The 26,421-nt window shown below is 53.1% G+C and overlaps 2 protein-coding genes across 4 annotated transcripts in view; one reads left to right on the plus strand and one right to left on the minus strand.

Annotated features, from left to right (window-relative positions):
- The window catches only part of GDPGP1 (GDP-D-glucose phosphorylase 1), a 198,690-nt gene that overhangs the window by 109,247 nt on the left and 63,022 nt on the right, over window positions 1-26,421 (plus strand). The window lies entirely within an intron of this gene.
- MAN2A2 (mannosidase alpha class 2A member 2) lies at window positions 793-26,020 on the minus strand. 3 transcript variants are annotated; one of them, XM_052659898.1, is made up of 24 exons: window positions 25,816-26,020; window positions 24,469-24,622; window positions 23,668-23,925; window positions 23,449-23,593; window positions 21,283-21,454; window positions 20,336-20,463; window positions 19,948-20,121; window positions 19,416-19,602; window positions 17,197-17,374; window positions 16,695-16,897; window positions 16,323-16,505; window positions 16,036-16,150; window positions 15,743-15,810; window positions 15,452-15,617; window positions 14,725-14,961; window positions 14,375-14,497; window positions 13,968-14,082; window positions 13,610-13,743; window positions 13,293-13,434; window positions 11,676-11,809; window positions 11,292-11,366; window positions 9,698-9,892; window positions 9,376-9,486; window positions 793-8,659 (listed from the first exon to the last, which is right to left on the minus strand). In XM_052659898.1, the coding sequence occupies exons 2-24, from the start codon at window positions 24,598-24,600 to the stop codon at window positions 8,507-8,509; spliced, it is 3,528 nt and encodes a 1,175-aa protein (XP_052515858.1). In that variant the 5' UTR covers window positions 24,601-24,622; window positions 25,816-26,020; the 3' UTR covers window positions 793-8,506. The 3 variants fall into 3 exon arrangements, with proteins under 3 accessions (XP_052515858.1, XP_052515859.1, XP_052515860.1); XM_052659899.1 differs by having other exon boundaries at window positions 24,469-24,618; window positions 25,816-26,018; XM_052659900.1 differs by lacking the exon at window positions 11,292-11,366 and having other exon boundaries at window positions 25,816-26,018.

The following is a 26,421-nucleotide window of genomic DNA, read 5'->3' on the forward strand; positions in this document are numbered from 1 at the left end:
TTCCAACTGTGTGCCCTCTGGGACAGGTCCCTCAGGTTGAGGGCCTGAACCCCTTGGAGCTTGGTTTCCTTATCAGTGGGATAGGTTGTGTAATTATCAGGGTTGAGCTAGGTGACATGCCTGACACTTAGATGCTCAGAAATTGGTAGGCTTCCTCACTGAGGAAGTCAGGTGGGAAAGAAGTTGACATATGTATTGGAAAGAAGTGCCACCCTGCTTACTGGCAGATCTTGCTGAGCTCAACAGAGTCCTCAGCAGCAACATGATAGGGCCTGTGAGGGGGGAGGGTCCCTCATACCCCAGGTTGCCACGGAAACCTGCTGCGGTTGGCACCCCACCCTGTCTCACCACCATCCCATCTCTGATTCCTTTCGTTGCTAAGCCACCAGAACTTCTGGGTGCCCCAGGAGCAGGCCTGGGAACTGACCAACCCTTGGAACCCATCAGGGTCTGGGAGAAGGGGCAGAGCTTTTTGAGGCATCCACCTGAAGGATCAAGTGAAGTGGTGGTGATCGCTGCTGAGCAGCTGAGGGTTATTAGCCCATTCTAAACGGGTACACTTGCTGGGGTGAGGAGGGCTGCTTGGTCAAAGGCCACTTTGTGGTCACAAGGTGATTGATGTTTTCTTTTCACATGTGTTTCCTAATCTGTTCTTTATAATAACGGAATGAGATAGGCAGGGTAGGAATTATTGTTCTCATTTTACAAAGATGAAATATGAAGCTCAGAGAGGTGAGAAGACCTGTCAATGATTAAACAGAGGAGTAGTGTCAAAATCAAGACCAGAATCCCTCTTTTTGCCACTGTGGGCCTTTTTTAACCAAACAAGATTGACCACAATTGAGGTTAACTCCAACCATGCTAGGACTTCCCTGATGGCTCAGTGGTAAAGAGTCTGCCTGTCAAGGCAGGGTACAAGGGTTCGATCCATGGTCCAGGAAGACTCCACAAGGTGTGGAGCAACTAAGCCCATGTGGTGCAACTACTATCCCCACGCCCTAGGGCCTGCACACTGAACTACTGAGCTCACATATTGCAACTACTGAAGCCTGCGCACGCCTAGAGCCTGTGCTCCATAAGTGAAGCCAAAACAATGAGAAGCCTGCACACTACAACAAGCAGTAGCTCTGCTTGCCACAACTAGAGAAAGCCTTCGAGCAGCAACAAACACCCAATGCAAGCAAAAATAGTCTATATAAACGAAAGTATGACCATCGACATCAGGAAATTAATGTTAGTACATCACTACCTTAAATCCCTGATGACAGAGGGCTTCACGATTTACTTGTATGCTTACTTTGGCTTTTGCTGGGCTGGGAATATGTCTGGGGACCTTCCAGGCAGTCTAGTGGTTAAGACTCTGTGCTCCCACTGCCAAGGGCCTGGGTTGAATGCCTGGTTGGGGAACTAAAACTCCCATAATCCTTGCAGCATAGCCAAAACAAAAAACAATGTTACTTCTGGCCTGGAATTAGGTCAACAGAGATTCCTGGCCCCTCCGAGGGTCTGTCCTTAAGTGGACTCCGTTTCTCTGGACCTGCATGGCCTCATCTTCTGTTCACGGCTGTAGTTGTTCTCCCCACTCTTAGTCAAAGGAGATCGCCTTTTGAGTATGACCATGCTTTTACATTTTTAATATTGAGCACTCTGAGGCACTAGGTGAGGGGGCAGCAGGACAAGTGTCTACTCATTCAGTTTGAATGCACATCCTCAGGCATTCTGACAAAGGAAATCTGTCTTTCCTCCATCAGTGAGCTTCTCAGGCCTCCATGCTGAATGCTGTGTCTTCCATCTTCAACCCTGTCGTGTTCTAAATGCCAAGGAAGCCTCATTTCCAACCCCACATAGGCTTCCCGTGCCTCGTTGTTGTTCAGTCGCTTAGTCTCAGATGCCTTTGCAACCTCATGGACTGCAGCACGCCAGTCTTCCCTGTCCTTCACCATCTCCCGGAGCTTGCCCAAACTCATGTCCATTGAGCTGGTGATGCCATCCAACCATCTCATTTTCTATCATCCCCTTCTCCTCCTCCTTTCAATATTTCCCAGCATCAGGGTCTTTTTCAATGAGTCAGCTCTTCGCATCAGGTGGCCAAAGTATTGGAGCTTCAGCTTCAACATCAGTCCTTCCAGTGAATATTCAGGATTGATTTCCTTTAGGATTGACTGGTTTAATCTCCCTGCAGTCCAAGGGACTCTCAAGAGTCTTCTCCAATACCATTGTTGAAAAGCATCAATTCTTTGGCACTCAGCCTTCTTTATGGTCCAACTCTCACATCCACACATGACTACTGGAAAAACCATAGCTTTAACTATATGAACCTTGGTTGGCCAAGTAATGTCTCTGCTTTTTAATATGCTGTCTAGGTTTGTCATGGAGAAGGCAATGGCAACCCACTCCAGTATTCTTGCCTAGAGAATCCCTTGGACAGAGGAGCCTGGTGGGCTGCTGTCCATGGGGTCACACAGAGTTGGACATGACTGAAGCAACTCAGCATGCCTGCATGCACTGGAGAAGGAAACGGCAACCCATTCCAGGAGTCTTGCCTGGAGAATCCCAGGGACAGAGGAGTCTGGTGGGCTGCTGTCTATGGGGTCGCACAGAGTCGGACACGACTCAAACGACTTACCAGCAGCAGCAGCTAGATTTGTCATAAGCTTTTCTTCCAAAGAGCAATCATCTTTTAATTTCATGACTGCAGTCACTGTCCACAGTGATTTTGGAGCCCAGGAAAATAAAGTCTGTCACTGTTTCCTGTACCTACTCTAATTTCAGAGTTCTTTCAGTTCAAGTTTGTTCTCAACCAGCAAGGTCTAAATCAGGAGCCAAAAATGGATGGACACTCTGCAGAATCACTTGGTCCTGGCAACTGTTACGATTAGCTTCCCTCTGGCCCTAAGTAAAATTGAGGCTTGATGTGAAGGATCTAGTCTGTCCTCTATCATGTTTTGTTTTTTTTTTTTCCTTTTCCTGTGAGAATTGCTCCTTGAAGTGTTTGTTCTTTGTACACATTTTTTGTTAGGGAAAAGCAAAATTTTAGTTCAAAAATCTCTCTTTGGGATGGGAAGCCTCATTCCTACCACTCACACTATGATTTCCTTTGAGTGCATGGGCATCATTAGTTAAACACGGTGACAGACAGTGTGGTACGCAGGTCAATTTCAGGGTAAGGATGTCACTCTCTCCACACAGGTTATACTCATCCCCTGGGCAAGCCGAATCAGAGTGCAGTATAGCCTGCCCACCCTGTGCAGGGGGACCCAGTAAGTTGGCTGTTCTCTTCATGGTTCCAGCTGGCCACAGTAGTCCTCCTTTCTTCCTGGAAACAGAATGGCTCTTCATGGGTAGAGAGTTACAGAGAGGAATAGAATCCTATCCATTGCCAGTGGTTGAAGTTCTCTCGTGTCCTGGCTCTGTGTTTTGTTTTTTTTAATGTGTTTTATTTCACTGAAAATGGATTCGTGTAATAGCCTGGCATCGATACTGTATACTGGAAAGAACACTGAATTGGCTCTGCCACTGGCATAGGGGAGTTCATGTAACCTCTGTGGGTCTCAGCTTATTTGTAAAATGAGAGGGTTGGACTAAATGAGCTCTACATGCCCTTCTGGGACATCATACATGTTTGTAATTGAAGAGAAATCCCATATTCCTTAACAGAGGATCCTGCATTGAAAGCAGGCATTCACTCATGGGCAAATGGTATCTGCCCCCAGGGCTCTCTTTCTTCCCAATTTCTTCCTTACGCCTAAGGTCCCTGGTTAATTTTTTTAAAAATAAAACACTGAGAAATATTAATTAGAAGTTAAATATTAGGTTATCAAATTATATTGACACAATGATCTCTAAGTTCTTTCCAATTCCAGAGTATGATTTATAGGTTAATGCACTTACATTCTTAATTCCAGGCACTGATCTTTTTTTTTCCTGTCATGCTACATGGCACATAGGATCTTAGCTCCCTGATCAGGGATCAAACCTGGACCCCTTGCAGTGGAAGCCCAAGTTTTAACCACTGGACCACCAGGAAAGTCCAAGTATTAATCTAACCTAGGAAAGAGACCAACTCTTAATCCCATGGTTTCTAACAAGGCTATTGTATTCTGAACATCATATTTTATAAACTGGATTACTTACATACATATTTTAAGTATTTCTGAACTGGAAATATGCATTCTACTACAAAGGGCAAAGAGGCATGATTTTTTTCTACCACATACCATAAAGGGAAATCTGTCAGAACAAAGATGGTAGTTATGAGTCCATACAGTGTTAATACTTAAAACAAATGGGATCAAAGTATGTAAAATTTAGCATCCTTTAAGAAATGGAAGCTGAAAAGTATATTTAAAAAATTTCAACCAAGCACAAGTAATCCACCTTCCTGAATTGCAAACACTTCCTTAAGTATACATTAGGGATCTGGTTCTGGTTTTGATGTAACCCTCAGAATTGTGAGGCCTCAGGGCCAGAGCTCCATGGGAAAGGGTTACTGCTAGCCTTAAAACAGCAGGCCCTTTTCCAAGTTACAAGCGCAGCAGACTCACCTGGGAGCTTGTTTTAAGTGTGGACTCTTTGGTCCCTGCCCCCAGAGATTGGTTCAACAGGCTGTGCCAAGGAGTCTGTTTCTCCTCCCACGCGCTGAGGGAGGGTTTCGTTTCTTGTTCTGGTCACAAGTCAGTCTTGGGGACCCGTGGCTCTGCTGCACAGACGCCCCTTCAGTGTGCCGGCCAGCACAGGCCGGGCAGCTGGACTTTCAATGAGTAATTCTGGTGATGGTGGACCACACCTTGAGCAATGCTGCCTTATGGGGTTCTAAGAGGCCAGGATGTAGGAATGAACACTTCAGTCCCTGGCAGATGAAAAACCTCTTTGCACATCTAATACCTCCAAAGAGAATAGCCTTTATTTTACTAATTTCCTAGGGGGTTTGCCCTTAAAACTGGATTACAAGTTATACTAGTAAATAACACCAGCTATAATGTAATTGCTTAGCATCCTTAATGAACATGACTGTAGCTCGTATTTACTGAGCACTTCCCTGGTGGTTCAGATGGTAAAGTGTCTGCCTACAATGAGGGAAACCAGGGTTCAATCCCTGGGTTGGGAAGATCTGGAGAAGGAAATGGCAACCCACTCCAGTATTCTTGCCTGGAAAATCCCATGGATGGAGGAGCCTGGTGGGCTACAGTCCATGGGGTCGCAGAGTTGGACACGACTGAGCAACTTCACTGTATTAAATGTACCAGGCACTGTGCTCAGCACTTCATTCTTTGTGTGACCCATAGAATGTGTCACATTCTCTGATAATCTTCATTCTTTCACTGTGACACAGACAGGATGCCACATGGCCTGGCCTGGCAGCAATGATCCTGGGCGACCCAGAAAAACTCAGCTGGTCACTGCTTAGTAGGCCCCATGACTTGCTCTAAGGAGCTCAAAGCAAGTTATTCTCCTGAAGTGATCGTACACACCAAGTTTTGAAGTGCTGCAAATATTTTCTCCCAGTCATCTGTGTTTTAACTTGGTGGTTTCCATCATAAACAAACTTTACGCATATTTTTGGTGGTAAAATCTTTTCCCTTATTATAGCTTTCAAGTTTTCTGTTCAGAAAAGACCTTTCCACACTGGAATATAAAAATATCCTATATTTTCCTCAGTAATTATGGAGTTCAATTTTTTGTTTTTTCCCTCTGGTGCTACTTTTTGTGGAAACTGTGAGGTAGAGAGCTCCTGTTTTAATAGGCAGTTATTGTGGTCTTCATTAAATAGTCCATCTTTTTCCCACTTAACACACTCCCCTGTCCTGCACTGAGCCCCTCACGCCTGGGTCTGATGCGGGCTCCCCCTCCAGCTCCAGCAGTCCTGATCCTGCCCCAGGGCCCCCGGGAATCTAGTGTCTTTCACCCAGCACCACTGCCCCACCCACCCGCTGCGCACTCAGAGTTTTTAGTAGTATCACACTTTTACTCTTCCAAACGAGCGCTGTTGCTGTTCAGTCGCTAAGTCATATCCGACTCTTTGCGACCCCATGGACTGCAGCATGCCAGGCTTCCCTGTCCTTCACCATCTCCCAGAGCTTGCTCAAACTCACGTCCATTGAGTCAGTGATACCATTCAACCATCTCAACCTCTGTCATCCCCTTCTCCTGCCTTCAATCTTTCCTAGCGTTAGGGTCTTTTCCAATGAATCAGCTCTTTGAAATCAGGTGGTCAAAGTATTGGAGCTTCAGCATCAGTCCTTCCAAAGAATATTCAGGGTTTGATTTCCTTTAGGATTGACTGGTTTGATCTCCCTGCTGTCCAAGGAACTCTCAAGAATTTCCTCCAACATCACAGTTCAAAAGCATCAATTCTTCAGCGCTTAGCCTTCTTTATGGTCCAACTCTCACAATTCGTAAATGACTGCTGGAAAAACCATAGCTTTGACTATACGGAACTTTGTCAGCAAAGTAATGTCACTGCTTTTTAATATGCTGACTAGGTTTGTCATAGCTTTTCTTCCAAGAAGCAAGCATCTTTTAATTTCATGGCTGCAGTCACCATCCACAGTGATTTTGAAGCCCAAGAAAATAAAGTCTGTCACTGTTTCCACTGTTTCCCCATCTGTTTCCCATGAAGCAATGGGGCTGGATGCCATGATCTTAGTTTTTTGAATGGTGAGTTTTAAGCCAGCTTTTTCACTCTCCTCTTTCACCTTTGTCAAGAGGCTCTTTAGTTCTTCTTCCCTTTCTCCCATAAGGGTGGTGTCATCTGCATATGTGAGGTTACTGACCTTTCTCCCGGAAATCTTGATTCCAGCTTGTGCTCCATCCAGCCCAGCATTTTGCACGATGTATTCTGTATATAATAAACAGGGTGACAATATATACCCATTTTTGAACCAGTCTATTGTTCCATGTCTGGTTCTAACTGTTGTTTCTTGACCTTCATACAGGTTTCTTAGGAGGCAGGTAAGGTGGTCTGGTATTCCCATCTCTAAGAATTTTCCACAGTTTGTTGTGATCCACGCAGTCAAAGGTTTTAGTGTAGTCAATGAAGCAGATGTTTTTCTGGAATTCTCTTGCTTTTTCTATGATCTGACAGATGTTGAAAATTTTGGAACCTGTCAAATTCCAAAAAGTATCTAGTCTCACTGGAATGCATCGAATTTATGGGATGATTTGCAGAAAACCAGAATCTTTACAGAAATGCAACATGCATTGTTTGAGTCGACATACAGAATGCTCTATTAAGGTCTTGAGTTGATCCTCTTGGATTGTATTGGATGGCTATTTTGGAACTTTTGCTCACCGCTCCTATCTGCCACACTGCAGGGGCTAGTAGTGCCAGAACACGGCTAAGTAACTGTATAGCCTTGGTGAACCTCTGACTTTACTGGGAATGTCTGTGGTGGTTGGGTCTTTAGAATGCCACTGACTGTGGGTTTCAGATGGAGACACCCTTTATCTAGGTTAGGATGTTTCTTCCTAACCTTTAACTTACTAAGAGTTTAATAAGGGATGGATTTTAAATTTTACCAAATTTTGTTTAATAAGGGATAGACTGTTTAATATATTCTACCAAATGTTGTTTCAGCATCTGTAGAGACTATAATAAATTTTTCTCTAATAATCGAAGCTGCAATGAAGGCTGATGAGCAGCCACGGTGCCTCCTAATTTAGTCTGTCTCCCTAGTTCCCTGCAAAGACTTCTGCAGAAGGATGTGCAAGGAAAAGCTTCAGGCCTGCAAGGATGATGTCGAAAGCCTTCTCAAGTTGGAAGCTTCACTTTCTTTCCAGGGAAAGGAAATGTGACGGATCAAACGCCTCTGTGATAGGAAGTGGCTCCTGGGGAGAGTGGTGGATAGCGTGCAGGAACCAAAGAGGAGTCAAGCAGGGTGGCCCCTCCCTCACCCCACAAATCAACACGCAGACCGAGTGCCCAGTCTGAGATGGGGGTTTTGGTACCTGAAGTGTCTTATGCCCTGCAGCCATGACAGTCACAAGTCCTTCCTGCCACACGGCAGCCACGGCTACCCCTCGGTCCCCAGCCCCTCCTCCTGGTGTTGCTCCGCTCCTGCTCCTCACATCAGGACATGTGTCCTTACACAACGACAGGACTCCCCTAGAGCCAGCTGCCGCCCACTGTGAGCCTGACGCTGGGCTCTGGCCCACTCAGCCTCCCCTGCTTCTCCTCCATCCCATTTGGGGGAGAGGGTGGGTGCCTGAGCCGGTGCCCCACGAAGTGGACACACCCCCCCCAAAGCAGAGGCTGGCATTGCCCTCTCTGAGCAAGGGCCTTCCCCGCTGCATCTCAGCGCGCTGCCCTACCTGTCCACCCAACATGGGGCCTGTGGGCTGCCCCTGCACAGAAGCAACGATAAAGGGGAAACGAGGGCAGAGCCCAGTCTGTCGTGGTTCTGAGAGGTAGATCGGGACAGGATACCGGGTGTGGCTTGCCCAACCCGATCTCATGTGAAGAGACCAGTCTCCATGGATGAATCCTCCCTTCAGGTCACAAGGAGACCTAGCCCAAGCGGAGGCGGAAAGTGGCGATCTCCATGGGCTCCACATAGACGTCAGTGCTATTGGAGGGCGAGGCCAGAGGGTACAGCAGGGTCAAGGAGGTTGGCTGCAGGAAAACCACGTCCAGGCCGTGGAAGAGGCTGCCCAGGGCCACCTGTGTGGAGGGAGAAGGCGCAGGGCAGTGCTGGGTGCTGACCCGCCTCGTGCTGCTGCTCTTCCTCTGCGTGACCTGTGTGACCCTCACCTCAACACGGGCCTCTCCACACAGAACAAGCGCCTACACACGCACTCAGTCTGCAGAACCTCAGGGTGGGAACTGCTGCACTGAGCTGTGTGGTCTCTGACGACAAGGACTGTATTTTTTCTTTTTCTTTCCACACCGTGCGAGGCTTTGCAGGATCTTAGTTTCAAAACCAGGGGTTGAACCTGGCCCACAGGAGGGAAAGTGCTGAGACCTAACCACTGGACTGCCAGGGGAGTCCCAGCAGGGACCACGTCTTGATTTACCTCTGATTCACTGGCACCAGCACACAGACGCGTTGATCAGTGCTAGTCTTTGCTGGCTTAAACAATGACTAGAGTATAATGGCTTTTGGTTTTTAACTCATGATGTTTCTGTTTGTTTAACGCAGGTTCATACACGTGGAACCAAAGTTCTCTACCTGGACACCTCACCTGGAACCAGCCCCTGCCAGGCCTCAGAGGCCTTGAAAACACGTCACCAGCTTCTCCCCCTTCTCTCCATGAAGTCCCAGGGTAACCCTGCCCACCTCCCCACTGGCTGCCTGCCTCACTGAGCTCTCTACCCACTGTTCCTGGTGCTCTGTTTCCCTGCCCTCTGCTCCCTTCCCACACCAGGGCCCTGCTCACCTTGCCTTGGCTGGTAGTGCAGTTGAAACCCAAGTTCTTGGCCTCGAGGCCACAGTCAAAACCCTTGCGGTGTAAGAGGAGCGCAGTTTCTGCCGAGGGCAAGCCATCCTCCTGGTGACAGACACACGGGGCAGTGCATGTGTGTGTGCGCGTGTGTGTGGGTGTGGGGGCATGCATGTGGGTGTGGGGGCGGGGAAGGGCCTCTGCAGGGCTCACAGGTGGGGCAGCACCTCTGCCAGGAAGGCAGGGTTGGATGGAGAGGAGTCTGGAGGAGGAGAGGCAAGGTCCACTCAGGAGATCCAGTGCTGAACCAGACACTCACCTCAGCCTGGAGCGTCCGCACGTTGAGCAGGTGGAAGTCACAGGGCAGTGAGGAGGCCAGAGGGTGAAAAGAGCGCAGAGCGGGGCCGGGGGCCTGCCTCCTGGCCACAGGCAGGGCGAGCACAGGGGTGTTCAGGTACATGGAGGTCAGGTGGCTGAGGAGGGACGGGAAGCTTGCAGAGGAGCCCTCGCGGACCTGCAGGATGGGCCGAGGTCTGGCTGAGGACGCAGCACCAGGGGAGCAGGAGGATGAAGCACAGCCTGTCGGCTCCTTTGCAGAGAGTGTCCCTGACGTGTCTGGGTACATGGGGTACCTGACTCCAGAACCCTTCAAGTGTAGTCGCTTCCGGCCTCACACAGCTTAGGACAGGTGACCTCACCAGGCCACCGCACCTCTAACTCTGGGGGCTTTTTGCTTCCTCATGCTCCCATCAGCAATGTCTCCTACCATGGAGATTCTCAGAGTAGGGAGAAGGGAAGACAGACGCTTCACCACGGAGGCTGGGTCTCTGATGGAGAAAGCCTCTGGGGCAACCCCAGTTTCAAGCTTGACCCACCCTGATGCTTGAACCCAGCGGTCCCCACTCCTTGGTCAGCTAACGGGGATGTCATACTCACAGGCCTGAGCTCAGCTTTCTAAATCATGCTGGTAGCGTCTCCTTCCTGTTGTCCAAATCTCACCCTCCCCTCAGACATAACCTCCACTCCCCCTCGGCAGGGCCCTCAATCCACCTCCAGTCCCTCCCTCCCAGGGCTCAGTTCAAGCCACCAACACTGCTTCCTGCGTAAACAGCCTCGAAGCGGCCACCCTGAAAACCCACCCGGGTCCCCACTGCGGGAGTGATATGCCTCGAGCAGAGTCCTCGAGCATTCCTTCAGCTCAGGTGCCTAATGGCCTCCAGAAGAAAGTCCAAAGTCTTTGCCAGGCACTCCAGGCCCGTTTTGTCTGCCCCAAACCACCCTCCATGGCAGCTCACACTGGCCACTAGAACTTTTTGCAGTCGTGGAAATACGCTACATCTGCACTAGCACAGCAGGTACCCCTTGGAATATGACTAGTCTGAATGAAGAACTGAACCTGTCATTATATTTAGTTTTGAATACACTTAAATGGCCACACAAGGCTAGTGGCTGTCACACCGGACAGGTGGCTCTGATCCAACTGAATGAATTCATGGCTCTTACTCTTCACATTCTTTCTTGCCTCCCACCCTGTGCCTTGGTTCAAACGTGTAGGGCAGACCTCCACTCAGAGACGCTCATGGATGACACCTCCTCCAGGAAGCTGTCCTGGATTCCACTACGTTCTCTCATTCCTCAGGACCCGGGGACATACCCATTTCCTACTTTTAATTTGCACACACACAGCTCATCCCCCACCCCTACTCACGAGTCAATTTCTAGAGCACAGAGTCAGTATCATATGCATCTGCTGCCCTCTCAGCCCTCACAGCACAGCGAGAGCCCAGCAGCTATTTGACGAGTGAGTGACCAAGCCCCAGACGAGGGATCGGGCAGCAGGCTCTGCCACCAGGGACTCCAACTCCAGCTACACATCACTAAGGCCAGTTTGACACCCCATCACTGGCCCTTACCTCTCGGTTCCTGTTCCTGCTGCTGTGAAAGATCAAGCCCCTAAACATGGCTGCCAGTTTGGAGAAAAAGCCAGGCTGGTGGGGGCAAAGAAAGCCGTGAGATGATTGGGGGAGCAACAGAGAGGGGAAGAGGACACAGGGAAGGGTGGGGAGGTGAGAGATGAGCACGCAGAGGCACAGACGACAGGGAGCTGTGGAGAGGGAGGTGCCAGGCTGCGTGAGACGGGGCAGCAGAGCGGCAGACTCACTTCCCGCCGACCGGGGGTCAGGCCCTACTCTGGCTACACCTGCGCACCTCGAGGAGGCTCCCAGGCCGGGGCTGGAACCCAGGGCTACCCGCAGGCCTAGCCTGACCTGGCTCCCGGGGGGAGGCCCAGAACTCACCTCCCTGCCCAGGGTTCGCCGTTCCAACAGGAGGCGGAAGTGGTTGCAGGTTCTCTTGTTGTCCTTGAGCCCTTGGCCAAGGCCCCGGTTGTCGTCCTGCATCAGTCTCCGGTCCAAGATCACCTCTAGCTGGCCTGGGGGAGTTCACTGTGAGCCCCCGGACTGCCTCCCTCGACCCCAAGCAGATGCCAACCTCTGGAAGCAGCCCACCCAAGGCCCGAGGGGAAAGCCTGGCTGCAAGGCGAGTCACTCAGGGAGCAAAACAGCCAAGAAACTGGGAGCTGGAAGGGGCCGAGGGAAGGGTGTGACCCTGGCGGCTCACTGCCCGTGTGTGTTCCGTGGCTCACTAGTAGGGCCGGTCTGGGTGCCTAGGCAGGGACTCATCTCTGGGCTGCCTATATGCAACAAAGCAAGCAGCAACCATAAGACCCTGTGAACTGCCACGGGAAGCTGCTGCAGAGACCCTGACCCGGGCCAGGTTTTGTCAAGTTGGGCAGATTCTGTTGTGACTGGAACACATGCTTCCCACCGTGGTTCTAGGCAGGACAGACCCCAGCTCCGCCCACCGTCAAAAGGAGGGAGCAAGAGGACAGTCAAACAGCAGGTGATCGATCACCTCTCCTTTCCTTTAAAAACATTCCTGGGGGAGGGGCTCAAAGCGTATCTATGTGGGAACGAGGATTTTTCCCAGCACCTTTTTTTCAAGACTCTCTTCAGAGGAGCCCATATAGAGAGCCCTACCTGCCCTCCCGTGTCCCCTTCCCAGACCCCAACTTCTGTACCTCCTTGGTTTTTACCCTGAGCAACCTCAGAAACACACCCCCGATCCTAAAACAGCTCCCTTGCAGGTAAAGCCGCCACCGTGAGCACACTGTTTTCCAAAAGGGCAGGGGGCTGAGGCGGGACACTCGGCTGAGTGGGGAGTCTTATAGCCGGGGTGACCACGGGCAAAGGGGCAGCAGAGGCACAGGCCTTCCAGCAGGGGCCAGGTCCCCACTGTGCTCGCTGCGGGCCCCGCGGAGCCTGGATTGGGCACCCTTGGCTCAGCCCTGCCAAACGTTCCAGCCCAAAGGCGGCCAGCCTGACGGCCTCAGAAGGCCCCAGGTGCCAACTGTTCGCTTCACCCCAGGACACAGGAGCCACCTGCGCTGCCCGGGCGGCTGGCTTAGGTCGGTCCTCTCAGGCCCTCCTTCTGCTTCTCGAGACCGCCCTTCTCTCTTTTTGGTCATTGTCTCTTAATGACGGCTAGCAGAAAAACAGGACACATTCTTCTCTTTTGCTGAATAATTCATCCTAACCCTGAAGACACTGTTCCACCTGTCCCTACCCTGGCCCCCCAGGAGAAGGCGCACACCCACCTCAGCGGACGATCCCCCTCACTGCCCGCTGCTTCTGGAAGGCATCCAACAGGCCGCCCCCTCCCGTCACCCCCACAGCTGCCGGCACCAGGGAGAGAGGGCGACAGCAGGGAGCTGCCTTCCTGTCATCCTCCACTGGGCTTGTGGCTGACAGGGAGAGGCCCACGAGGTGACAGGTCTTGGGGGCAGGGATGGGCTTCTCAAGCTTGCCCTCTACACCTCTCCTACCACACACACAAAGCGCCTGCTCCCTACTCACCATTGTGGAGGCTAGAGACACCCAGGGCCTGGGCTGTGTGCAGCGTGAGGCGGTTCTGAGCGTCCTGGAGGTAGGCCATGACGGGCATGGGGTAGAAGTTGGCCTGCAGGGGCAGCTTCTTCAGATACCGTCGGGGCTGCACCTGTGGGCGAGACCAGCCAATCAGGGGCGTCCCAGCCCCCTTTGGGCCCCCATCATGCTCCGATTCCTCCTTCTCTGTCAGAGCAGATCACCCGCCAGGGCCTGAGATACAGGCAGTAAACACTGTCAAGCTCTGTACTCCGTGGGGTCTCTGGGCCCCGGGCCTGAGGAGTCACCTGAAAGCCGTTGAGGTCTGTGAAGAAGATACCCTGGCTGTCGATGTCAGTGTGAATGCGCAGGGCCAGCTCCTTGTTGACGTAGTCCCGGATGTCCACCAAGGAAGACACATCCAGGGACAGCCCCTCCACCCCTGGGTGCAGGACAAAGACAGAGGCTGAGTGGAGCGAGCAACAGCCAGAGAGGGTGCCCCAGGTGAGTCCCAGCGCTTCCGGCCAAGCTCTACTCCAAGAAAGCTCAACAACATGCTTTCTGGGGACAGATGTGCAAACAGACAGACAGCGGGCAGGAGCGACAGTGTGTCACAGCCCACGGAGCCACGCCTCCCTCCCCACGTTCTCCGTCTGCAGGGCTCACCCGGCAGGTTATATAGCCGGACCACCTGGTGAACATGCTCGTAGCAGGCAACCACCTCTGAGAAGAAAGGGCCTTCTGTGACGCGCAGCACGGGTGGGTCCCTGGGGACGTAGGGCTGGGAAAAGAGCAGGGGGCAGCTGAATCCCCGGCACGTGAGCAAAACAGGGAGGAGCCGGCTGGGGTCAAGCAGCGGGACTTGCTGCCAGCAGGCTCTGGGCTGAGACCCAGGCCGAACCAGGCCCAGGCCCCGGGTGGTGCTCCTCAGACCCCCACCCCCCGCAGGGGCAGCGGGTGGGGCGCCTTGGCAGGCAGGAGACGCCTGGAGGAAGGCCCGTGCCCCTCCTCATGCCCACCGCTCATGAAGCCTCCCAGGGCCCCCTGGGGTCTGTGGGGTGTCCTCAGGGTACCTTGGCCTCGCCATCAGGCAGGAAGAGGTAGGCTCCACTCTTGTCTTTGGACGAGCGGGTGCCATAGACGAGGAACTCCATGTCCACCCGCTGTTCCTGCTCCTCATCCACCCTTCGGACGCTCTGCCAAGAAACACAGCCCTGACCCCTGGCCCCACACCAGCACATCAGGCCTGCCCCCTGGGAGGGCACGGACGAACATCCCTAAGGAGCCCAGCGCTGCTTCCCTGTGCTGTTGGCTCGGGGCTGGCACGGTCCCCTCCCAGGTCCACCGCCAGCCAGGTGGCAGCGCTCACAGGCTGGAGGCAGCTTATGTGACCCGCTCCAGCGCCCAGCCCCTGGCCCTTTACCTTGAGGAGCCCGGTAAGGCCTGAGAACCAGACCTGCATGTAGCGGTTGCTGAGGGAAAAGTCACTGGTGCCAGAGTCAATGACACGGAGAGGGAACGCCTCGTTCCTGCTGATGGACAGCGGCCGCCCATGTAGGTAGACGCGCACGGAGGAGGGCAGCGTGCGGGGCCCATCCAGGCCCTGCTGCAGCTGCAGCACGCCAAGACCCAGCGCTGGCAGGCGGACAGGCACAGACACCTGTGGGCACGAGAGGGCTGATGGCCTCGGACACGGGCCTGGGGTTCTGGCCTAAGAGCCCAAGCAAATCCTGCACCCACTGGGGGGGGCCTTTGTCACCTCTGAAAGGGCAGGTGAGGCGACTTGCCCCTCATCAAGACTTTCATGAGTCTCCAATGATACCCAGAAAACCATGAAATGGTAACCACACGTAAGATTTCAAGATAAATCTGCTGAAAGAATGAATAATGGAACAACGTAACTGCCGTCTTTCCTACTATCACACTACAGCAAACGTCACCTTCCTCTCAAGGACAGACTCAAACCCCAGGAGTGACCAAACTCCAGGCGACTCCTCTCCTCAAGACGCCAGTCCCCAACACGGGGAGTAAGAAGGCTGCGAGCAGGAGGTTGGGAAGCCAGTGTCAAGAGACAGCCTGAGGCCCCGGGGAGGGGCAGAGGATCAGCAGAGAGGGCAGTGGCAGGGCCCCACGTGCCAAGCCCCCCTCACCTGATAGACGTCAGGGACCATGTCGGTGGCAGAGCTCCAGTGTGCGCTGACCTGCACGGCCAGGGGCTGACCCTCCTCCGAAAGCACGCGCACCCGGGGTGAGCTCACCAGCAGGGACACCACGCTGAGCCGCTCCTGCTCCAGTGGGTTGAACAGCACCACATACCTGTGAGCAGAAGGCAGGCTCGCCCAGGAGGCCCCTGCTCTGGAGGAACAGGAGCAGGAACACGGCCAGGCCAGGAGTCCCTCAGAGTGCGGCAGCAGCTGGGAGCGGCAGAGAGCCAGGCTCACCTGGGCGAGGATTCCAGCTGGATCACTGTGCGCTCTGGAAGGGCGTCGTGATTTAAGCGGGTGTCATCCTGGAATTAAGTCAGGGGGAGGGGAGAACCATCGTATGGCTCAGCCTGACTCAGAGACTTGCCTCCCCAGACCCCAACCTGTCCTGATGGGGACCAGCAGCCATGCTGGGCAGGGATCTCTCACCCCAGGAAGGGAGGGAAAAGAGCAAGGCCCTTGCACCACAGCTCTCGGCCTAGGCTCGCACACCAGAGGTCCCCTCGGGCAGACGCAGCAGTGGGGCTCACCATCTGTAGGAAGGGCACCTCTGGGTCAAAGTGGTAGGCCTTCTTGTCCCCCAGCACCAGGTAGTGAGCTGCGTTCATGATGACCTGTTTCAGGCTGACAAGGGAGCGCAGAAGCCTGGGAGGGCGGGCAGGAGAGGGACCAGGGGAGAGGTGACCACTGAGAGACTGTCCACCGGCTGGCAGGGCGAGCCCCCAGCAGGCCAGCCCACTGACCACCCGGTGCATTCTCATATTGGGGATGGTGGGCAGCGGCATAGAGTGGATGGGGAAGAGGAGGGGACTCCCACCTGACCCCATAGTCCACCACAACGGCCTCCTTGGCGGTGCCCGTGATTGCGTCATGGTGCTGGAAGAGCCCCAGCGTGCGCCGAGCGTCCGTCAGAAGGGCGAAGTTTGAGAGTGGGAACTGGCTGGCCAGTCCAGCGCGGCGGGCGTGAGCCACAGCCAGGCTGTACAGAATCTCTGCACCCCTGCCCAGATAGACAAGTCGGCCTCCTGCCACACAGCTCCCCTGGGCCCACCCTCGCTCTGCAAGCCCCACGCCTCTTCCTTCCTCCCCTTCTCTGTGTCGTGGTCTCCATGCCCTTCGAGTCCCTGCTCAGCCAATCCAGCACCCCCTTGAACCCTTCTCCCTCCAGCCTGGAAGCGGGGCGTCTCACCGCAGGTGTGCTTCCAGGACGCGGTCCAGGTTCTTGTAGAAAGGCCGTGAAGTGTAATAGCCTGTCCAGTAGTGGTCCTCCCGGTCCGCGTAGGAGAAGAAATCCCCACTCAGCACAGGGAAACCTGGAGGCCGGGCCCCCGGCTCCACCCCTGTCCTCTTGTATAGAGCGTCAAAATAGTCGGAGAGGGTGCCAAACTGGGCCTGTGGGGACCCCAAAACCCCCTTCCATCAGCTCCAGAGTCTTCTGGGAATTCTGGCTCCCCGCCACAGCTGGGGGTGAGGGGGAGCAATCTGGTCTATGCAGAGGGTAGTCCCTGTGTGGCCTGGACCTCACAGAAGCTGGGGAGCCTGGGAAAGAATTGTGACAAAAAAGGAAAAACACACCCAAGAATTGCGAATGTACCCCTGCTCTGGAGTGGTCTCGGGGAGCAGGAGGCCGCACAGAAGGGCTGGGCTGCAGCCCCACCGAGGCCCCTCCCCAGCTCAGTGTCCCTTCACACCTGCACATGGAGATCAGGCTTGCTGTTGAGGAAGTCGAAGAGCCGCTGGTAGTTGAAGAACTGGGCGTCCCACTCCTGGGGCTTGTCGTAGCGGAAGTCATCGCCCAGCGGCACCAGGAGCACGTTGCTCCGGAAGAGCCGGGACTTCTTCCTGTATTGGTCCAGGAGCAGGCCTGCCCTGTGGGTGGGGAGGGGAATCGGCTCACGCGGAGCCTCACGTCACCGGATCCTGAGGGGAGCCAGCCCGAGGGGCCCCCTCATACACCCCTGTCACAGGCTCATTCGGCTCGTGGGTGGGAAACCCAGCCCCAGGGAGCCCGGGGTTCTCTGGGCGACTAGAGTTCTTCCCGAGGCACGGCTTCAGTTCCCTGGCCCCAGTTCTGCCCTGGATGCCGCAGAGAGCAAATCAGCCCTCCATGCCCATGTCGGTCCCTCAGACAACCAAGATGTGGGAGTGTTGCCCCGGGTTTCCTCGTCAGGCTCTGCAATCCCCGCTCTTCTGTCTCTCTGGCTCCTGCAGGGCAGCTGGGAACTCTCTCACCGGCACGTCTTTGAGTAGCCCATCGGCCAGGAACCCGGAGTGCAGGGCCCAGCACTGACCACGCACGTCCACCGGAGGCAGGCCACACTCCTGGGATGGCCAGAGTGGCCATGTGTTCACACAGGCGTGTTTGGCAGCCCCCATGCTCACCCCACCGTGCTGACGTTAGGGATCACGTTTTCTGTGCCTGCGGCCCAGCAAGACCTTTCCTCATCCTGAACTTTCCTATCCTGTTTACGGATGCTAAGGGTAGAACCTTACAGTTATATCTAATGTTAATAAAAACCGTATCTGGTTGGACTCAGCCCAAATTCCAACCTCTTGAGATCTTCTGGGACCCTGACTCTGACACTCCAGCTTCACTCTGTCTCCAGTGACGCGCCACAGCCCCGGAGTGAAGAGCCCAGACCCGGGGGCCGGACGGCACCAACGCCAGCTGGGCAGGCACTAGCTGTGCAGCCTTGGCCAACTTACCGAACCTCTCTGGGCCTTGGTTTCCATCCAGTGAGGAGACTGCCTATCATCAGTGCCCACTATCACAGTATTGTGAGATTTAATGTGAACTAGTATTTGTGAAACACTTAGAACAGTGCCTGGCACATAGTAGTAACTATATATAAACATGTTATTTTCTTTTTCATCCCAATCACTAACATAATCAATAGAAAAACAGCCCTGTTGCATTAACACCGCTCTCTTTTTAGACAAGTCTGGTGAGGGGCATGTCACGTGTGTCACAGTTCAACCAGCCACTAATGGACTTGGTCCAGTTTGTTCTTTGCCATCTTGTTCTCAAGGACGGACTCCTCAAATACCACCTTCCCCTAATTATCAGCCCTGTAAGCCTTTTAAAGGAGAAAATGAGGCTATTTCCCATGACTTGCTCTGTAAACCTTGCCTACCCTTAGATCACAGCTGCTGCTCCAAGAAAAAGTGTGCCTTAAAAGCTTAAGGTTTTTACTTGGAAGCAGCATTTAGATTTTTGGATTCTAGAAACAAAAGACTACTTTCTTTTGCTTTTGGTCACATGTTTCACCTCTTGGATGTCATGGAAACTGGAGTATTGCAACACAAAAACCAGTTCAACTGGTTACATTCTTAAGGCCAGTCCAATTCTGGCTGCATCAATGTCTAGCTCTCTCTTAACCCACCTTTTCCTGGGGGAGCCATTTCAGCAACATCTTTAGGGGTCCCCAAGGATTTTCTCAAAGGGAATGGGTCTGTCTTCTGTGGAGCAGGACAGAATGTGCATCTGAATGAGACTCCCTCCAGGTGCACAGAGCCTGAGGATCCTGGCGGACTTCAAGCCAAGGCAGGAGGCCTGAGCTTAATGAAGGCACAGCAGGCTGAAGGTTGGAAAGCGCTGCACTAATCTGAGAATCATTTGCCTCTGAGGCAGTCCACTGTCTCCAACATTAGTTTCTGAGGACCCTGGAAAACATGCTCATTTGGGAAAATAAAACCCTCCTGGAAAAGGTGGTTCCTTACAGCCACTCTGGTTTTCCAGGAAAACAATAAAAGAATTGTCACTGCAGGGGCTGTGGGCCTGAACTCACCAACAGACCCTGCCCCCATTTTATGACCATGGAACCTGAAGCCCGCCTTGCAGCACAGCCCAGACGTGTCTGCACAGGGAGAAGGGCACCACCACACCCAGTCCAGGGCTGGGAGCAAGCACCTCTCAGCCACATTGGCCTCCGTGATAGCCCGGGGCGGCACCTTCCAAGGGCAGCTGATACGCCCACCAGGCAAGCGCTTGAAATCGAACTGGCAGCAGATCTTGGGATCCGGGCCACACGTATGGGGGACATCGTAGCTGTAGAAAGGCATCATGTGGCAGAAGATGTCTGTGCTGGCGTCCGAGTCTACGGAAGACACGTCAAAGAGTCAGGTCCTGGAGCTGAGCTCAGGGAAGCCGGCGGGGGAAGTAACTACTCCAGCTAAAGGCGGGAACTACCATCAAGGCTGCGAGGACATGCTGGCCAGGGTCAGGATCAAAGAGGGCAGGGGAGCCCATGGCTCCTCCAGGGGACAGACAGGCTCTGCAGCGGCCAGGGATATCAATACTATCCCCTACCTAACCTGAAGGCAAGTGCTTCTGATGGTCTACACCAGTGCTCTGAAGGACTGGTGGGTCTTATTTCTGAAACCCCTGCCCTTCCCCCCGGGAGAACTACCACTGCGACCCCCTCCACCCTACCTGGCCTTACCCCAGGTCTGCCTCCACATGAACTCCAGGCTGTGGCTGGCGGCAAAGTGCTTCTTGATGGCGTAGTGTACCCTCTGAATGAGCATGCTGGTCAGGTTGGCACGGCGCAGCAGGTAAGGCATGGTGGGGCTGTATCCAAAGGGGTCCACCGCCCAGCCCGAGCGCGGAGTTGCACCTGGGCAGGGGCACAGAAGTCAGAGGCCTGAATGCCCCAGGACTTGGCCACTGGGTCCTTGGCCCCACAGCCCCTCCTGCCATCTCCCTGTAACCATGCTGGTGCAATCAGCCTTGAAAGGAAGCATCCTCTGCCCACCCTGGGCCTTATAGCCCCACTGCTGTCCTCTGGCCCAGTGACAGGGGCAGACTCCGGCTCCTGAGCCTGGACTCACCCAGGTTCTTCTCCAGCCACTGGTGGCCCTCAATGAGCTGGTCAATCAATGCAAAATAGTGGGAGTTGGCCTCGTCCGGCATCACCCAGCCTCCTGTTGCAATCTCCAGCTGCCCGTTTCCCACCAGCCTGGAGATAAGAGTGCACACTCAGCATGGGGTAGAGACCTGTGCCAACCAAGGAGGCGACCTGTGTGCACTGGCCTTACTGAGCCAGTTTACCTGAACCCAGGACCAACCACGAGAATAGACACGCGCCCTCCTTTCCCTCCAGCCAACCTCCAGCTGTTCTGGCTCTGTTCATCCCTGGACTCAGTCTGCATTTCCAGGGCCAGACCCTCCATTTTCTCCCCCCTACTGTGATTTTTCCTAATACTCAGTTCAGTCGCTCAGTCATGTCCGACTCTTTGCGACCCCATGAATCGCAGCATGCCAGGCCTCCCTGTCCATCACCAACTCCTGGAGTTCACTCAAACTCACGTCCATCGAGTCGGTGATGCCATCCAGCCATCTCATCCTCTGTCGTCCCCTTCTCCTCCTGCCCCCAATCCCTCCCAGCATCAGAGTCTTTTCCAATGAGTCAACTCTTTGCATGAAGTGGCCAAAGTACTGGAGTTTCAGCTTTAGCATCATTCCTTTCAAAGGAAGGAACCCAGGACTGATCTCCTTTAGAATGGACTGGTTGGATCTCCTTGCAGTCCAAGAGACTCTCAAGAGTCTTCTCCAACATCACAGTTCAAAAGCATCAATTCTTCGGCGCTCAGCGTTCTTCCTAATACTAGTGACCCTCAAATCCATTCCTGCCTCCTTGTCCCTGGTCCCTCTACCACCACACCTCATCTCTGCCGTGTCTCCTCTTGCCTCTCCCTGGCACCCACAGCTCCAGGAAAGGACTTCACACCCATCCTAGGACCCAGAGGGGCCTCCTGCCTCCCCAGTGGGCACTGGCCTTCGGACTGCTGCTCTCTTTTGGGCACTGATGTTGTCCCACCACTTGGCGAAGAAGGACACTTCTGCCCAGATGAAGCGCCGCCGGGGATCCTCCTGCAGCTTGGACACCATGTTGTTGAGGATGTGCTGGGTCTGTTCTGTGTAGTACTTGTCAAAGGTCTTGACCCAGCCTGGAGGAGCCAAAAAAGGGTCCCCTGAGGATGCTACCATCTTCTCCAACTGTCCCTCCCTTACCTTTGCCACCAGAAGGCCCACCCAAGCCAAAGCAACCTTGAGAAGGAAAAATGGGACTGGAGCAATCAGGTTCCCTGACTTCAGACTATACTACAAAGCTACTGTAATCAAAACAGTATGGTATGAGCACAAAACCAGAAATCAATAGAGTAAGATAGAAAGCCCACAGATAAACCCACACACCTATGGTCACCTAACCTATGACAAAAGGGGTAAGAATATACAATGGAGACTAAACAGTCTCTTCAGTAAGTGGTGCTTGGAAAAGTGGACAGCTACATGTAAAAGAATGAATTCAGAACATTACCTAACACCATACACAAAATAAACTCAAAATGGATTAAAGACCTAAACCTAAGACCAGATACTATATACAGCTCTCAGAGGAAAATGTAGGCAGAACACTCTCTGACATAAATCACATCTTTTTTTGATCCACCTCTTAAGAGTAATGAAAATAAAAACCAAAAATAAGCAAATGGGGCCTAATTAAACTTAAAGGCTTTTGCACAGCAAAGGAAACTATACGCAAAACAAAAAGACAACAGAAGAAAATATTTGCAAATAAATCAACCAACAAAGGATTAATCTCCAAAATAAACAACTCATGCAGCTCAATACCAAAAAAATAAACAACCCAATTTAAAAAAGGGCAGAAAACCTAAATAGACATTTCTCCAAAGATATACAGACAGCCAAAAAGCATGTGAAAAAAACACTTAACACTGTTAACTAGTAAAGAAATGCAAATAAAAACTACAATGAGGTTATCACCTCACACCAGTCACAATTCCCATCATCAAAAAGTCTAGCTAGACAGGGTATGGAGAAAAGGGAGCCCTCCTACACTGTTGGTGGGAATATAAACTCATACGACCATTATGGAGAACAGTATGGAGGCTCCTTAAAAAAACTAGATATAGAACCACTGTATGACTCAGCAGTCCCACTCCTGAGCATATACTCGGAGAAAACCAGAACTCGAAAAGATACCCCCATGTTTACTGCAGCACTGTTAATATTAACCAAGGCATGGAAACAACCTAAATGTCCCTCCGCAGAGGAATGCATAAAGGGGACGCAGTGTATACAAACAATGGGATATTACTCAGCCATAAAAAGGAATGAAAGGAATACCATTTGCAGCAACTTGGATGGTCCTAGAGACTGTCATACTGAGTGAAGTTAAGTCAGACTGAGAAAAACAAATATCATATGATACTGCTTATATATGGAATCTAAAAAAAAAATGGTACAAATGAATTTCTTTAGAAAACAGAAAACAGACCCACAGGCATATAAAACAAACTTATGGTTACCAGGAGAAAGAGGGGAGAGGAATAAATTGGGAGACTGGGATTGACACAAACACACTACTGTATATACAAAATAGATAGCTAACTGTAGGACCTACTGTATAGCATAGGGAACTCAATACTCTGAAATGACCTATAAAAGAAAAGAATCTATGAAAGAGTATACATATGTATAAATGATTCACTTTGCGGTACTCCTGAAACTAAAAGAACATTGTAAATCCACTATATTCCAACTTAAAAAAGTAAAATAAACAGGGCTTCTCTGGTGTCTCAGTGGTAAAGAGCCTGCCTGCCAGTGCAGGAGAGACGGGTTCGCTCTCTGGTCCAGGGTGATCCCACATGCCCACGTGCCACAGCTACTGAGCCTGTGCTCTAGAGCCTGGGAGCCGCAACTGCTGAGCCCAGATGCTCTAGGGCCCCCTGTGCTCTGCAACAAGAGAAGCCCCCACAACGAGAAGCCCTCACATCACAACTAGACAGCAGCCCACGCTCACCACACCTAGAGAAAAGCCCGCCTAGCAACAAAGACCCAGCGCGGCCACACAAATCAATTTAAAAAAAGACCGAACGCTCTCTCCTTGGGTCCCGGGGCGTGCTGGGCACTCACTCACCGGGGTCATTGTGAGAGTGGGGGACCACAAACACCTGCAGGTCTTCAGTGTCCCAGTCGTGCGGGCTGTAGGAAATGTCGAAGCCTTGCTTCCACACGCCGCCATCCACGTTGTCAAACGGTAACTCCTCTGATACAGTCAGCATCTGCCAGGCCGGAGGAGAGCAGCTCAGTGCCCCGGCCACGGCCACTGGGGGTCCCTGCCAGCTCTGACTCTTACCTGCAGCTCTGGCTTCTCGCCGCGGCCCCCCAAAGCAAACTGGCAGTCTTGAGGGGAGATGGAGAAGAAGCTGGGCCGGGGCTCTGGCGGCACCACCCAGGAGCCGTTGGCCACATAGTAGGGCAGCAGGGCGGGTGGGCCCTCTACGTTGGCTGTCAGCTCCAGCACAGAGTCTTTGATGTGGCTGATGATCTCATGGTTTTCCTCCAACAGCTGTTCCAGCTGTTCAATGCGGTTCTGAAGCACAGATATCTGACTCTGCCCGCGAAAAAGCAGAAAGCAGTCACCTCCAGCTCCCTACATCACAAGGAGGATCACTGCATGCGGCTCACCGCCTGAGGCCTGACTATGATCCTTCCTTCCCGAATCGAAGGCAGGACCAGAAGCCTACATGGCCAGAAGGTAACAGGTGTGGTCTGATTCACTACTGAGGACTGCAGCCCACTTGGGCTGGGAGCATCCTCACTCTCTAGCTTATGGATGGCAAGGATTTCACCTCCCATGCCTATTCTCGACAATCGTGTTGCCTACCTGGAGCACCGTTTGCTGACAAGGATTGCACCGGGGCTTAGTGGGAGAGAAGGCTGCAATCCACAAGCAATGTCTGCCAAGAATTCAGGCGGACAGAGCAGCAGTACCCAGTGCCATTCTTTCCTCTCTCCTTCCTTTTTTGCCATCATTGCCTACAGCTTTCTAGAAAATCTGCCTGTTGACCTGGGCTGCCATGACTCTCCAGCTGGAGCAATAACCTGATCCTGGATAATTTATACAGGCAGACGTTAGCAGCCAGGACTGACTCACCCGGGGGAAGTTCCCACCGTTCTGGTGTCGAGCAGGATCATGCTGTACTCGGTCCAACATGAGGTAGAGCGAGAAGACAGCCACGCAGAAGATAGCAGCCCCACACACTGTCACCTGCTTTTTCAGCTTCATACTGGCCTCCACACACACCTGGCTGGAGGGACATCAGATGTAGCTCTGGCAAGCAAAAATCCCTTGGTGGTCTTTCCACCAAATGTCCCAGTGAGTTCCTGCTCCTGAGGGACACCAATTTGCCTGACTCCAAAGGAACAAAAGCTTCTAGTGCTCTGTGACGACCTGGCAGGGTGGGATGGGGAGGCAGCTGGAAGGGAGGTTCAAGAGGGAGGTGACGTATGTATACTTATGGCTAACTCCTGTTGATTCACTGACTCAATGGACATGAGTTTGAGCAAACTCCCGGAAATAGTGAAGGACAGGGAAGCCTGCCGTGCTGCAATCCACAGGGTCACAAAGAGTCGGACACAACTTAAGAGACTAAACAACAATTCCTGTTATGGCAGAAATCAACAAGACTCTAAAGCAATTATCCTTCAATTAAAAACAATTTTAAATATGGGAGATATACATTTAAGAAAAGAAAAGATAGCTTCTAAGCACAGAATCCTAACACTGGCTATGGACCCAACCTGGGTTGTATTCTCCTGGCTGAGACACAGAAAGCACTAGTAAGACTAAGCACATCTGAGGGCAGTCCAGCCTGGTCATGGTAGCAGCTCTGCCCCTAGGGTGGATGTGACACTCTCTCCCACGTGGATGCCATTAAAAAACAACCGGATCACAAAACTTTCCAGCTGTGACTCCTGAGCTAGCCATACAACTTCTTGGTATAACCAGCCGCCCACAGAGCTTGCCTACGAGAAAGACACAGCCAGTGAAAGGATGCAGGTGTCCAGGCTCCCTGGCCATGAGTCTCTAATTTCAGAGGAATAAACTGGTATCTATTTTGATTTAAAGGATACAGCCAGTGCTCCAAGAGACTAACAAGAAAGCCTTTCTCCCTGCCTGCTTGGATCAGACTGGTACTCACCAAAAACACTTCCTGGCACAGCTCCTCTTATTCAGGAATACAGAATGAATTTAAAAAAAAAAAAAAAAAAGGCAGCAGCCACGGCTTATGTTTCGAACAGAGTCCTCTCCCTGTTCTAACTCCCACAGTGGGCAACTTTCAGCCTCTGCTTACAGAGCATTTAAGGGACCCCCTCGGAAGCCCGCGGTGATGGTGTCGAAGATCCCCTGGGTGGGGAGAAGCTAGGCACAGCTGCGAGGCTGTGGGGGGTATCTTAAGAGCATCAGCGCCCTCCACCACCGCCCGTGGCCCGCACTTGCCTGCGGGGCTGAGAGAGCTCTAGCCGCCGGGCGAGCGGGGGCGGGAGCGGCCGCTCCAGAGCCTTCTTCCAACCTTGGGGCTGAGACGCTCTGCCGCCTCGGCAGCGTTGTGCCCTACTTAGCACGATCTGATTCCGCTCAGGAGCCTCCGGGCAATATTTTTAGCTCTGGTAGGCTGGGTCCAGGGCACAGGAGGTGGAGAGCTGGGGAGAGAAAGTGGGATCACCGAGGAGGGCCGGCACCTGCCGCAGGGTCTTCGGCCCCTGGCCGGCCCGCCCGCCTGCCGCCCGCAGCCCTCTCCCGGCCCTCCCAGCCCGCGGCGCTCCGGGGCTCGGCCGGGCGCAGGACCGCAAGGGCCACCTCCGACCCCGAAGCACCACCACCGTACGCGCTCCTGACGCCCAGGCCGACCTCGGCCGGGGCCGCCGCCAGAGCCCCGTCCGCGCCCGCCCAGCGCGTTACCGTCCGCGGCGGGCCTCCGCGCCGCCCCGGGCCCCGCCGGCCGCGCTGCGCGCCCTCACACCCCCGGGGCCAGCGGCCCGCGCAGCGACGCGGCGAAGGCGGGCGTCTGCCCTCCGGTCGTTCCCAGAGGGGCCCGACTGCCGG

This window comes from Budorcas taxicolor, chromosome 21, assembly GCF_023091745.1.
Source record: "Budorcas taxicolor isolate Tak-1 chromosome 21, Takin1.1, whole genome shotgun sequence".
Lineage (NCBI taxonomy): Eukaryota > Metazoa > Chordata > Mammalia > Artiodactyla > Bovidae > Budorcas > Budorcas taxicolor.